This window comes from Leguminivora glycinivorella, chromosome 24, assembly GCF_023078275.1.
Source record: "Leguminivora glycinivorella isolate SPB_JAAS2020 chromosome 24, LegGlyc_1.1, whole genome shotgun sequence".
Classification (NCBI taxonomy): domain Eukaryota; kingdom Metazoa; phylum Arthropoda; class Insecta; order Lepidoptera; family Tortricidae; genus Leguminivora; species Leguminivora glycinivorella.
The window spans coordinates 5319674-5333025 of record NC_062994.1 but is presented as its reverse complement, the minus strand read 5'-3'; the positions used below and the strand labels follow the sequence as shown (position 1 = coordinate 5333025).

The 13352-nt window shown below is 39.2% G+C and overlaps 2 protein-coding genes across 2 annotated transcripts in view; one reads left to right on the top strand and one right to left on the bottom strand.

Annotated features, from left to right (window-relative positions):
• Positions 1-13352, bottom strand: part of LOC125238974 — a 32753-nt gene that overhangs the window by 1588 nt on the left and 17813 nt on the right. Inside the window, exon 5 of the mRNA XM_048146475.1 lies at positions 8820-8936. Coding sequence (XP_048002432.1) covers positions 8820-8936 — 117 coding nt within the window. The remainder of the gene's footprint in view (positions 1-8819; positions 8937-13352) is intronic.
• Positions 10217-12286, top strand: LOC125238795 (differentially expressed in FDCP 8 homolog). The gene has a single exon (XM_048146239.1). The coding sequence runs from the start codon at positions 10505-10507 to the stop codon at positions 11828-11830; it is 1326 nt and encodes a 441-aa protein (XP_048002196.1). The 5' UTR covers positions 10217-10504; the 3' UTR covers positions 11831-12286.

Below are 13352 nucleotides of genomic sequence, written 5' to 3'. Positions count from 1 at the left end.
GTAATACAGAGTGGGGCCTGTAACCAAGGTGAAGAATTGAACTGTAGGCTATTCTCCTTATACTGATCAACATTTGTTCAGTGACTTTTAAAAATTATGAAGTCTTTAAATTTTTAATTTTTCATACAAAATAAATATTAGCTTCAATGTACGCCATTATTGTTGTCATTGACGTTGTCTGTCACACTTTAGACTTAACAGAATTCGCAATACATTACCTCTTAGAAAAAACTTTCAAGGGTAATAAAAATCAAAATACAAGTTATTTTTAAAAGTCGCCGAACAAATGTTGATCAGTATAAGGAGAATAGCCTACAGTTCAATTCTTCACCTTGGTTACAGGCCCCACTCTGTATAAATGTGTACCCATTACCAACCATTGAAACGTTTTTACTCTATTCAGGATTTAAAAATGGCTCAATATTCGGCCGAATTTTCGGTTCGGTAACAGCTGAACCGAATGTTCGGCCGAATATTCGTATTCGGCAAAGTCCGTATTCGGCCCATCTCTAAAAATTACCCTCCTTGGAACTTGTACACTCCTTTTTGCTGTGTACTTAACATAGCAAAAGGGACTGTACAAGTTTCTAATGGGTTGGCAACGCGCATGTGACACTTGCAGTTGCAGCCGTATATAGGTTACGGTGATCGCTTTCCATTAGGCGGTCCGTATGCTTGTTTGCCACCGACGTAGTAAATTTTTTTTTTAAAAACCCCTTGACATTAGTGGACTGATTTTCATGAAACATGGCTGAGAACACTCCCGACTAATTCAGCTTTCAAACAAAAATATGAAATCTAAATCGGTTCATCCGTTCAAAAGCTACGATGTCACAGACAGACAGACTCTTTTTGATTGTTTTTTTTTTTATTTCCGCTACCCAAAGGTTGTCTGGTAGTGATCGCTCTTTAGCGATAAGACCGCCTGTTCTCTGCAGTCTGTTTCCACTGTATCTTTTGCTGAGGTGTACCAATAAAGAGTATTCTACACTTTTTTTACATGATTTTTAATTTTAAAAATAATCCTGTATTTATGGGCCACACAATAAAAAAATTACTATCCTATTGCCCTTACTTTTTTTAAATTTGAATTCATAGGCCGAGAGGTAGAACTTTTTCGAAAAAAAAACTAAAAAGTCGCATAACTCAAAAACTACTGATTTTCGACCCCCGGTTGACTGGGTCAAAAACATTGCAAATAACCTATAGAATAACCCCTTTGAAGGAATAGATCGAATTACCAGTCACCATGTATTTATCTAAAATAAATTAATAGTTTAAAAAACTATAAAACACGCTTTTATAAATGCACGTAAAAGCCAAAAATAAATTATGGATCGTTCAAGTTGTCTCTATTTGTGAGCTGAAGTTTAAAAACTATGTGCTTTTAATTATAATATTTGATTGTAAAAGCGTGGGGCGCTGGAACAGGAAAGACTTTTTGTATAACTTGCTGATAAATCAAATTATGCTATGTTACGGGAAGGAGGTTACACAGATTGACGCGCTAACTGGAGTTGCAGCATTACTAGTAGGTTCTACATTAAACAGTCAAATCAATTAAAAGTCAGTGTTCAAAGTAGGTACCAGTTTGTCGAACTCAGACAAAATATGCGCTAGTAGCGAGGAGAGTCGACAGTCACCGACACTTAGAACGCCGCTTTTTCCCGGTAATCAAAGTACAAAAGGGGAAAGTGTCTACAGTGACAGGATGCAGAGTTCTTGTTCGTGGACGAGATATCTTTGGTTCTCTTTGGTAACCCTTAGGCGGCATATGTAAACGTTATGTTCTTATGCAACTTCATTCGCTAGGAAGTTCGGATTAGTATTTGTTTACAAGAAAGTCTTTCCTGTTCCAGCGCCCCACGCTTTTACAATCAAATATTATAATTAAAAGCACATAGTTTTTAAACTTCAGCTCACAAATAGAGACAACTTGAACGATCCATAATTTATTTTTGGCTTTTACGTGCATTTATAAAAGCGTGTTTTATAGTTTTTTAAACTATTAATTTATTTTATACTTTTTAGTCATTAATAATCAAATACTTTTAACATTTATACATAAATTTATTTCAAGTAGGCGGATTTTACATGTCATTTGTGGCTTAACGTGTACTTATTGCTAATTGCTACTTAATAATAAGTAGAGTCTACCTTCTTATTACGGTATTATCATAAAAATGTTTATACCTAGTAAGTTATCCGTAAAAGATAGACAATATAGATATGTGCCATCGCCGACTTTTTGAAGACATTAGAGAGACATACTTTCGCCATACATTGTTTTGAAGCTCTCAGCTAGTGGGATTTTGTTTGACTCGATTAGAAAATATTGTCACATTTCAACTAATTCAAACAAAATTTAAGTATTTCTTTTTTGCCGAGCCCCCTTTATTTGCTCTTAAGGGTCACAGGAAAACCATTACCCAACTTATTTTAAATACAACGTTCATCTTTCTTTTATGCCGGGGGCTTCGCCCCCCGAACCCCCTTTGTTTGCTCTGAAAGGTCACAAGAAAACGCTAACCCAACTTATTTTAAATACTACGTTAATCTTTCTTTTATGCGGGGGGCTTCGCCCCCGAGCCCCCTTTTCGTTACTCTTAAGGGTCACAAGAAAACCCTAACCAAACTTATTTTAAATACTACGTTGATCTTTCTTTTATGCAGGGGCTTCGCCCCCCTTTGTGTGCTCTTAAAGGTCACAAGAAAACGCTAACCCAACTTATCTTAAATACTACGTTGATCTTTCTTTCATGCGGGGGGCTTCGCCCCCGAGCCCCCCTTTTCTTTACTCGTAAGGATCACAAGAAAATCTTAACCCAACTTATTTTAAATACAACGTTTATCTTTCTTTTATGCGGGGGGCTTCGCCCCCGAGCCCCCTTTGTTTGCTCTTAAAGGTCACAAGAAAACGCTAACCCAACTTATTCTAAATACTACGTTGATCTTTCTTTCATGCGGGAGCTTCGCCCCCGAGCCCCCCTTTTCTTTACTCTTAAGGATCACAAGAAAACCTTAACCCAACTTATTTTAAATACAACGTTTATCTTTCTTTTATGCGGGGGGCTTCGCCCCCCGAGCCCCCCTTTGTTTGCTCTTAAAGGTCACAAGAAAACGCTAACCCAACTTATTCTAAATACTACGTTGATCTTTCTTTCATGCGGGGGGCTTCGCCCCCGAGCCCCCTTTTCTTTACTTTTAAGGAACACAAGAAAACCTTAACCCAACTTATTTTAAATACAACATTTATCTTTCTTTTATGCGGGGGCTTCGCCCCCCGAGCTTGTTTGCTCTTAAAGGTCACAAGAAAACGCTAACCCAACTTATCTTAAATACTACGTTGATCTTTCTTTCATGCGGGGGGCTTCGCCCCCCTTTGTGTGCTCTTAAAGGTCACAAGAAAACGCTAACCCAACTTGTCTTAAATACTACGTTGATCTTTCTTTCATGCGGGGGGCTTCGCCCCCGAGCCCCCCTTTTCTTTACTCTTAAGGATCACAAGAAAATCTTAACCCAACTTATTTTAAAAAGCCCCCCTTTGTTTGCTCTGAAAGGTCACAAGAAAACGCTAACCCAACTTATCTTCAGTACTACGTTGATATTTTTTTCATGCGGGGGGCTTCGCCCCCCGAGCCCCCCTTTGTTTGCTCTGAAAGGTCACAAGAAAACGCTAACCCAACTTATCTTAAATACTACGTTGATCTTTCTTTTATGCGGGGGGCTTTGCCCCCCGAGCCCCCCTTTATTTGCTCTGAAAGGTCATAAGAAAACGCTAACCCAACTTATTTTAAATACTACGTTAATCTTTCTTTTATGCGGGGGTTTTCGTTACTCTTAAGGGTCACAAGAAAACCCTAACCAAACTTATTTTAAATACTACGTTGATCTTTCTTTTATGCGGGGGCTTCGCCCCCGAGCCCCCTTGTTTGCTCTTAAAGGTCACAAAAAAACGCTAACCCAACTTATTCTAAATACTACGTTGATCTTTCTTCCATGCGGGGGGCTTCGCCCCCCGAGCCCCCCTTTTCTTTACTCTTAAGGATCACAAGAAAACCTTAACCCAACTTATTTTAAATACAACGTTTATCTTTCTTTTATGCGGGGGCTTCGCCCCCGAGCCCCCCTGTTTGCTCTTAAAGGTCACAAGAAAACGCTAACCCAACTTATCTTAAATACTACGTTGATCTTCCTTTCATGCGGGGGGCTTCGCCCCCCGAGCCCCCCTTTGTTTGCTCTTAATGGTCACAAGAAAACGCTAACCCAACTTATTCTAAATACTACGTTGACCTTTCTTTCATGCGGGGGCTTCGCCCCGAGCCCCCTTTTCTTTACTCTTAAGGATCACAAGAAAACCTTAACCCAACTTATTTTAAATACAACGTTTATCTTTCTTTTATGCGGGGGGCTTCGCCCCCCGAGCCCCCCTTTGTTTGCCCTTAAAGGTCACAAGAAAACGCTTACCCAACTTATCTTAAATACTACGTTGATCTTTCTTTCATGCGGGGGCTTCGCCCCCGAGCCCCCTTTGTTTGCTCTGAAAGGTCACAAGAAAACGCTAACCCAACTTATCTTCAATACTACGTTGATATTTCTTTCATGCGGGGGGCTTCGCCCCCCGAGCCACCCTTTGTTTGCTCTGAAAGGTCACAAGAAAACGCTAACCCAACTTATCTTAAATACTACGTTGATCTTTCTTTTATGCGGGGGGCTTCGCCCCCCGAGCCCCCCTTTATTTGCTCTGAAAGGTCATAAGAAAACGCTAACCCAACTTATTTTAAATACTACGTTAATCTTTCTTTTATGCGGGGGTTTTCGTTACTCTTAAGGGTCACAAGAAAACCCTAACCCAATTTATCTTAAATACTACGTTGATCTGTCTTTCATGCGGGTGGCTTCGCCCCCCGAGCCCCCCTTTGTTTGCTCTTAAAGGTCACAAGAAAACGCTAACCCAACTTATTCTACATACAACGTTGACCTTTCTTTCATGCGGGGGGCTTCGCCCCCCGAGCCCCCCTTTTCTTTACTCTTAAGGATCACAAGAAAACCTTAACCCAACTTATTTTAAATACAACGTTTATCTTTCTTTTATGCGGGGGGCTTCGCCCCCCGAGCCCCCCTTTGTTTGCTCTTAAAGGTCACAAGAAAACGCTAACCCAACTTATCTTAAATACTACGTTGATCTTTCTTTCATGCGGGGGGCTTCGCCCCCCGAGCCCCCTTTTGTTTGCTCTTAAAGGTCACAAGAAAACGCTAACCCAACGTATTTTACATACTAAGTTGATCTTTCTTTCATGCGGGGGGCTTCGCCCCCCGAGCCCCCCTTTTCGTTACTCTTAAGGATCACAAGAAAACCTTAACCCAACTTATTTTAAATACAACGTTGATCTTTATTTATGCGGGGGGCTTCGCCCCCCGAGCCCCCCTTTTCTTTACTTTTAAGGAACACAAGAAAACCTTAACCCAACTTATTTTAAATACAACATTTATCTTTCTTTTATGCGGGGGGCTTCGCCCCCCGAGCCCATCTTGTTTGCTCTTAAAGGTCACAAGAAAACGCTAACCCAACTTATCTTAAATACTACGTTGATCTTTCTTTCATGCGGGGGGCTTCGCCCCCCTTTGTGTGCTCTTAAAGGTCACAAGAAAACGCTAACCCAACTTGTCTTAAATACTACGTTGATCTTTCTTTCATGCGGGGGGCTTCGCCCCGAGCCCCTTTTCTTTACTCTTAAGGATCACAAGAAAATCTTAACCCAACTTATTTTAAAAAGCCCCCCTTTGTTTGCTCTGAAAGGTCACAAGAAAACGCTAACCCAACTTATCTTCAGTACTACGTTGATATTTCTTTCATGCGGGGGCTTCGCCCCCGAGCCCCCTTTGTTTGCTCTGAAAGGTCACAAGAAAACGCTAACCCAACTTATCTTAAATACTACGTTGATCTTTCTTTTATGCGGGGGGCTTTGCCCCCCGAGCCCCCCTTTATTTGCTCTGAAAGGTCATAAGAAAACGCTAACCCAACTTATTTTAAATACTACGTTAATCTTTCTTTTATGCGGGGGTTTTCGTTTATCTTAAGGGTCACAAGAAAACCCTAACCAAACTTATTTTAAATACTACGTTGATCTTTCTTTTATGCGGGGGGCTTCGCCCCCCGAGCCCCCCTTGTTTACTCTTAAAGGTCACAAGAAAACGCTAACCCAACTTATTCTAAATACTACGTTGATCTTTCTTCCATGCGGGGGGCTTCGCCCCCCGAGCCCCCCTTTTCTTTACTCTTAAGGATCACAAGAAAACCTTAACCCAACTTATTTTAAATACAACGTTTATCTTTCTTTTATGCGGGGGCTTCGCCCCCGAGCCCCCTTGTTTGCTCTTAAAGGTCACAAGAAAACGCTAACCCAACTTATCTTAAATACTACGTTGATCTTCCTTTCATGCGGGGGCTTCGCCCCCGAGCCCCCTTTGTTTGCTCTTAATGGTCACAAGAAAACGCTAACCCAACTTATTCTAAATACTACGTTGACCTTTCTTTCATGCGGGGGGCTTCGCCCCCGAGCCCCCTTTTCTTTACTCTTAAGGATCACAAGAAAACCTTAACCCAACTTATTTTAAATACAACGTTTATCTTTCTTTTATGCGGGGGGCTTCGCCCCCCGAGCCCCCCTTTGTTTGCCCTTGAAGGTCACAAGAAAACGCTTACCCAACTTATCTTAAATACTACGTTGATCTTTCTTTCATGCGGGGGGCTTCGCCCCCCGAGCCCCCCTTTGTTTCCTCTGAAAGGTCACAAGAAAACGCTAACCCAACTTATCTTCAATACTACGTTGATATTTCTTTCATGCGGGGGGCTTCGCCCCCCGAGCCCCCCTTTGTTTGCTCTGAAAGGTCACAAGAAAACGCTAACCCAACTTATCTTAAATACTACGTTGATCTTTCTTTTATGCGGGGGCTTCGCCCCCGAGCCCCCTTTATTTGCTCTGAAAGGTCATAAGAAAACGCTAACCCAACTTATTTTAAATACTACGTTAATCTTTCTTTTATGCGGGGTTTTCGTTACTCTTAAGGGTCACAAGAAAACCCTAACCCAATTTATCTTAAATACTACGTTGATCTGTCTTTCATGCGGGGGGCTTCGCCCCCCGAGCCCCCCTTTGTTTGCTCTTAAAGGTCACAAGAAAACGCTAACCCAACTTATTCTACATACAACGTTGACCTTTCTTTCATGCGGGGGCTTCGCCCCCGAGCCCCCTTTTCTTTACTCTTAAGGATCACAAGAAAACCTTAACCCAACTTATTTTAAATACAACGTTTATCTTTCTTTTATGCGGGGGCTTCGCCCCCGAGCCCCCCTTTGTTTGCTCTTAAAGGTCACAAGAAAACGCTAACCCAACTTATCTTAAATACTACGTTGATCTTTCTTTCATGCGGGGCTTCGCCCCCGAGCCCCTTTTGTTTGCTCTTAAAGGTCACAAGAAAACGCTAACCCAACGTATTTTACATACTAAGTTGATCTTTCTTTCATGCGGGGAGCTTCGCCCCCCGAGCCCCCCTTTTCGTTACTCTTAAGGATCACAAGAAAACCTTAACCCAACTTATTTTAAATACAACGTTGATCTTTATTTATGCGGGGGCTTCGCCCCCCGAGCCCCCCTTTGATTGCTCTGGAAGGTCACAAGAAAACGCTAACCCAACTTATTTTAAATACTACGTTATTCTTTGTTTTATGCGGGGGGCTTCCCCCCCGAGCCCCCCTTTGTTTGCTCTGAAAGGTCACAAGAAAACGCTTACTCAACTTATTTTAAATACTACGTTAATCTTTCTTTTATGCGGGGGGCTTTAAGCTTTATGTTCCATCATGTAGTTCCAGTTCATATCTTCTGGCTCCATCATCAGACCTTGAAACCTTATCGTAGTCAAAGTTCATTACAAGACTTTTCTAAGAAGCCCAAAAACAGCTATGATACGATGTTCCATCATGTAGTTCCAGTTCATATCCTCCGGCTCCATCATCAGACCTTGAAACCTTATCGTAGTCAAAGTTCATTACAAGACTTTTCTAAGAAGCCTAAAAACAGCTATGATACGATGTTCCATCATGTAGTTCCAGCTCATATCTTCCGGCTCCATCATCAGACCTTGAAACCTAATTGTAGTCAAAGTTCATTACAAGACTTTCCTAAGAAGCCCAAAAACAGCTATGATACGATGTTCCATCATGTAGTTCCAGTTCATATCTTCCGGCTCCATCAGCAGACCTTGAAACCTAATTGTAGTCAAAGTTCATAACAAGACTTTTCTATGAAACCCAAAAACAGCTATGATACGATGTTCCATCATGTAGTTCCAGTTCATATCTTCCGGCTCCATCATCAGACCTTGAAACCTTATCGTAGTCAAAGTTCATTACAAGACTTTTCTAAGAAGCCCAAAAACAGCTATGATACGATGTTCCATCATGTAGTTCCAGTTCATATCTTTCGGCTTCATCCTCAGACCTTGAAACCTAATTGTAGTCTAAGTTCATAACAAGACTTTTCTAAGAAACCCAAAAACGGCTATGATACGATGTTCCATCATGTAGTTCCAGTTCATATCTCCCGACTCCATCATCAGATCAGCTCAACAGTACCATATTATTGTATTGTCATCGGAACTACATATAGCTGCCAATTTTCATTACGCTACGATCCTTGGAAGATGGTTAAATTAGCCTCCGCAGATTCCATTACATAGTTAGTTACATACACGACGACCTAATAAAAGCGTGTTAAAAATGGGAGTGTTTATTGACTGATAATGTCAAATATCCGTACCTCGTCATCATCGTCATGTTGACACTTGTTGACCTGGCTCGCGTAGAGAGCGGCGTAGTACTCATACTCATCATCTTCCGAGGATTCTTCGTCTTCGTCACATTCAAAATAGCGGCTCTGGAAAGTAAATAATAAAACAGTACATTACATCAAGTACATTACATGAAAAATAGTACATTACATCAGAGGCCGGGAAAATGAGGATTTCCGGCCAAGTGGGTAATAATGGGTATATACGGCCGAGCGAGCGTGCGAGCGAGGCCGGATAGGGATACGAGGCCGGGAATCCGTTTTCACGCCGAGGCATGTATAGTGCTTTTCTCAAACATACAATGAAATAAAATAAAAATGCTCTAAAGGACAATATTTTATAAAAAAAAGTTACTTTGCAGGCCTAGGCCTAAAAAATAATATGAAATCCCTTTACAGTCCTCTCGAGTTGTTGCGCCCAAAAAGCGATACTTCCCAGCCCATTTTAAGGAACGTAAAGACAATATTTCATTGCATGTTTGAGAAAAATATTATTTTTAGGTAAAAAGAGAACAGAAGACATAAAAGCTAACGTTAAATATGGCAATTTTACCTCCTGTGGTAACTTTGTCATATGGTATTACTTTTATTAGTTTTATTAAATCTCAAAGCTATGTACTAAATATACATTTTTAGATCTCTATGGAGATACAATAAATACTAGGAATAATTAATAATAAGTAAAACCATCTGGTTATTATAGCTCATATAAATAATATCGATTAATCTGCTATTAAGGAATATCATCTGGTAAAGTTACCGCAGTAGGTAAAGTTGCCAAATTTGACGGTATCTAGATTTCAATGAAATTGCATGACTATACAATAATATTTACTTAGCAATCAACATGTTTGTATTCCTTCTTGACCTAATAACATATTTAGCTCGATTTATGTAAACATGGACGTAATGAAAACAGAATACATGAATAATTTAATTTAAATTGTGTATACCTATTCTTCAAACATGTTTTCAAACGAGGCAGCAATTTGCGCTGTTCATTATTGCGTTATGTTGGCACAAAAACGTTCCGCTACAACTCACAAACTAACCTAAAGCACAGAATACATAATTATTATTAGTACAAGTACCCAAAGTCATGATGTAATTAAGAAATGAAAAATTTTTTTTTTCTATATTTTACATACTAACGTACTTTTCATTCATAAAATATTATTTTTTGAAGTAGCATATTAATTTTCTATTGAAGGATTTTTCCGTTTCAACTTTGACTAACAAATAGAGTTTGGTGAAACGGAACGTATTGACTAGTCTAGGCAGTCTCGCCAACATAACGCCAAATTAATCTGTCATGTTACGTCAAATCATACAATGACGCCCCTTTTCGTCTAAATTACTAAAAAACACTTTGCGTCTAAATTTCTATCTTATTCCAATAGCAGTAAAGATGTTTAATAATAGATCATATCGTGTAACGTACAGAAAATAGTATAAACAGTTTCATGCGTAGTAAAAAATGACGACACCAGGAAAATATTTTCAATTGGTCAAAACAAAGGGAAATACGATTGCAGACACATGAATGGACTGCGTAGCGTTACGTAGTGTTGTAAAACTAGGCGAACGCCCCACCAGACTCTAAGTGTGCCACAGAAACGGTTAAAAGTTCTAGTTAATGTGATTAAAGTGTAACAATGGCTGCAGCATTCGATTCGCCCAAATATCAAAACAGTTTAATTTGCTGCAGCCCACGAACGGCGGACGCTTATTCCAAATCATCCTCGTCGACTTCGGGCTGTGTATCCGCTGATGACAGCTACGATTCCTTAAATCAAGTACCTAAAACGATAGCGATCAAAAAACTAAAAATCCACAGCACAGCTACGAAGGAAGAAGTCGAAAAGGCGATTAAACAATGCAAGGAACTCATTCTGAACAGCCAACAGTGTTCCGACGAGCGTAAATGGCTGGTTAGATACCTAGTCGAGCTCCGATTGCGTTTAGAAGACATCAAGGACACCGATGGACAACCTAGATTAGGCGTGTGTATAAAAGGACATCATTTTAAACAACAAATAACACCTCAGAACAGGAAACAGTACTGCGATCACTGTAGTGGTGTAATATGGAGCATTGTCCAAAGCTCATACATTTGCAGCGACTGTGGCTATTTAAGCCATTACAAATGTGTCGACTACATTTGTAGAGTGTGTGCACATGTTGTTATGACCGACAAGGGGCAGTTTGAAATGGATATCTGTCCGGAGAAAGGTTTAGCCACTCAAGACTATAAATGTGCAGAATGTGCAACAGCGCTGACCTTTAAAGATGCATGGAACGAGCCAAGGCTATGTGATTACACCGGATTGTACTTCTGTGCTACTTGCCATTGGAACGATCAATCTGCAATACCGGCTAGAGTTGTACACAATTGGGACTGGGAGAAGCATTATGTGTCACGTCTCGCCTTCCAGATGTTAAACCTAGCATGGAATCTACCTTACATAGACATAGAAAGCATAAACCCGAAGCTATTTAACTTTATAGCGGAACTGGAATGGGTGCACAAGATGCGGAAAGACCTTGAGTGGATGAGGCGCTACTTATGTGCCTGCTCAGAAGGTTCCGCTCTTCTTTCACCGTTATTTATGCAGTTAGGAGATATAAATAAAAAGTACAGTATGGCACATTTGCAAGCGATTAATGATGGCACCTTAGAGACACAATTAACAGAGTTGACAGAGGTTTGTCGTACACATATAACTAGCTGTGATTTGTGCTCAGGAAAAGGATATTTATGTGAAATTTGTAGTAATAATGAGATTCTCTATCCATTTGACAGCGGGGCTATAATGTGTAATAAATGTAACACCATGTTACACCGAGTGTGCTGGCTCCGTAAAGGACAGAAGTGCCCGAAATGTGTTCGCTTAGAAGAACGTAAGAAACTACATGAAGTTACCGACGAAGCTGATACTAGTGCCGACAATGAGTACGACATAGACAAATTTGTCGAATGATTTAACATTTATATTTTATTTTGTACATTTCGCCAAACTAACATTTCAGTTATTGGACTTGAAAATAAACATATTGACATGCAATTTTGTAAATTAACATTTTAAATGGTGCTGTATATTTAGCGATAAAATATGTTCAAAGCTTTAAATAAAGGCATAATTAATTATGGAAAGTTCACAAGGCATTACTAGCCTCCTCAAATGTTAGGTGTAGATTAAAATATTAACTCACTTTTATATTTTTAATTATAACCTATTTAATGACGTAAACCACTTATTGATTAATATTCGATTTTTTTTTAAATGTAATTTGGCTTTTTTGTGTAAGTATAATCTTTTGACCATTTTTTTTTATTTGACTTTCAATGTATTTGACCATTTTTTTTGTATTGCCCTTGTTTTGACATATAAAAGTCATCATCATCAGATATAATAATAACATTGCTCATAAAATCCAAAAATATTATCAAGAATATAGGTACAGTCGAGTTCATAAATATGTGTACATTTTTAGGGTTCCGTAGTCAACTAGTTTATCTTATTGCAACAAGTTAAGGTGAAGAAATGTACACATATTTATGGACTCGAATGTACACACATTTTTTTTTTAATTTATTTCAGATCTTAGCGCAAAAAATTTTACAGCGTGCTGTGCATAAAATACATGTATATTGTATATTTTGATGATGGTGACTATAAAATTCAATCATCCTTGTTTCAAATTATTTGTAGATTTAAAAATTGGACTTCCAAGTAAGGTTGACATGTAGTAAATTGACATTGACATACATTTAGTGACATTGTTGTGTTTATTTGTATTAGACCATAAAACCTGGCCAGAAATAAAAGACTATTGTCAAGAGGGCGCTGTTATCTGATGTATGCAGTGACAGTTCAGTATAGTATGCAGGAAAAAGTTGTCATGAAATTCCGCAACATGGCGCGTAGTTCATATATTTCTGGCCAAGCTTTCCAATTCAAGGGAGATGGCCTGTGATTGTATGTTGTTCTATTATCTCATATGTTAAGTTAGTTATTCGTTAAATTTATATCTACAGTAAATATTAAAACTATTACAAACATATTGGATTTAATTTTATGCCTCAGTATGACTACTTACTCCATTTTTAGGGTTCCGTACCTCAAAGAGGAAAAACGGAACCCTTATAGGATCACTCGCGTGTCTGTCTGTCCCTCTGTCACAGCCGATTTCTCCGAAACTACTGGACCGATTTACTTGAAATTTGGCACACGTATGTAAACCTGTGGCCCAAAGACGGACATGTAATTTAATTAAATGAAATTTAATCACAGGGGTCACTTTTGGGGGTAAAATTGAAAATTAAAAATCAAAGTTATTAAAACTATATTGTGTTACATATCAAATGAAAGAGCATTTTATCAGCATCTGAAATATATTTTTTTTATATTTTTTGTTTTGGTAATTTAGAAATAATTTAAGAAAATAAGCAAAAAATGACCATTCCCCCCCCCCTTATCTCCGAAACTACTTAGCGTAAAA

Bases quoted from the DNA above. Each gene is read 5' to 3' on its own strand.
- LOC125238795 (XM_048146239.1), top strand. From the start codon at position 10,505: ATGGCTGCAGCATTCGATTCGCCCAAATATCAAAACAGTTTAATTTGC.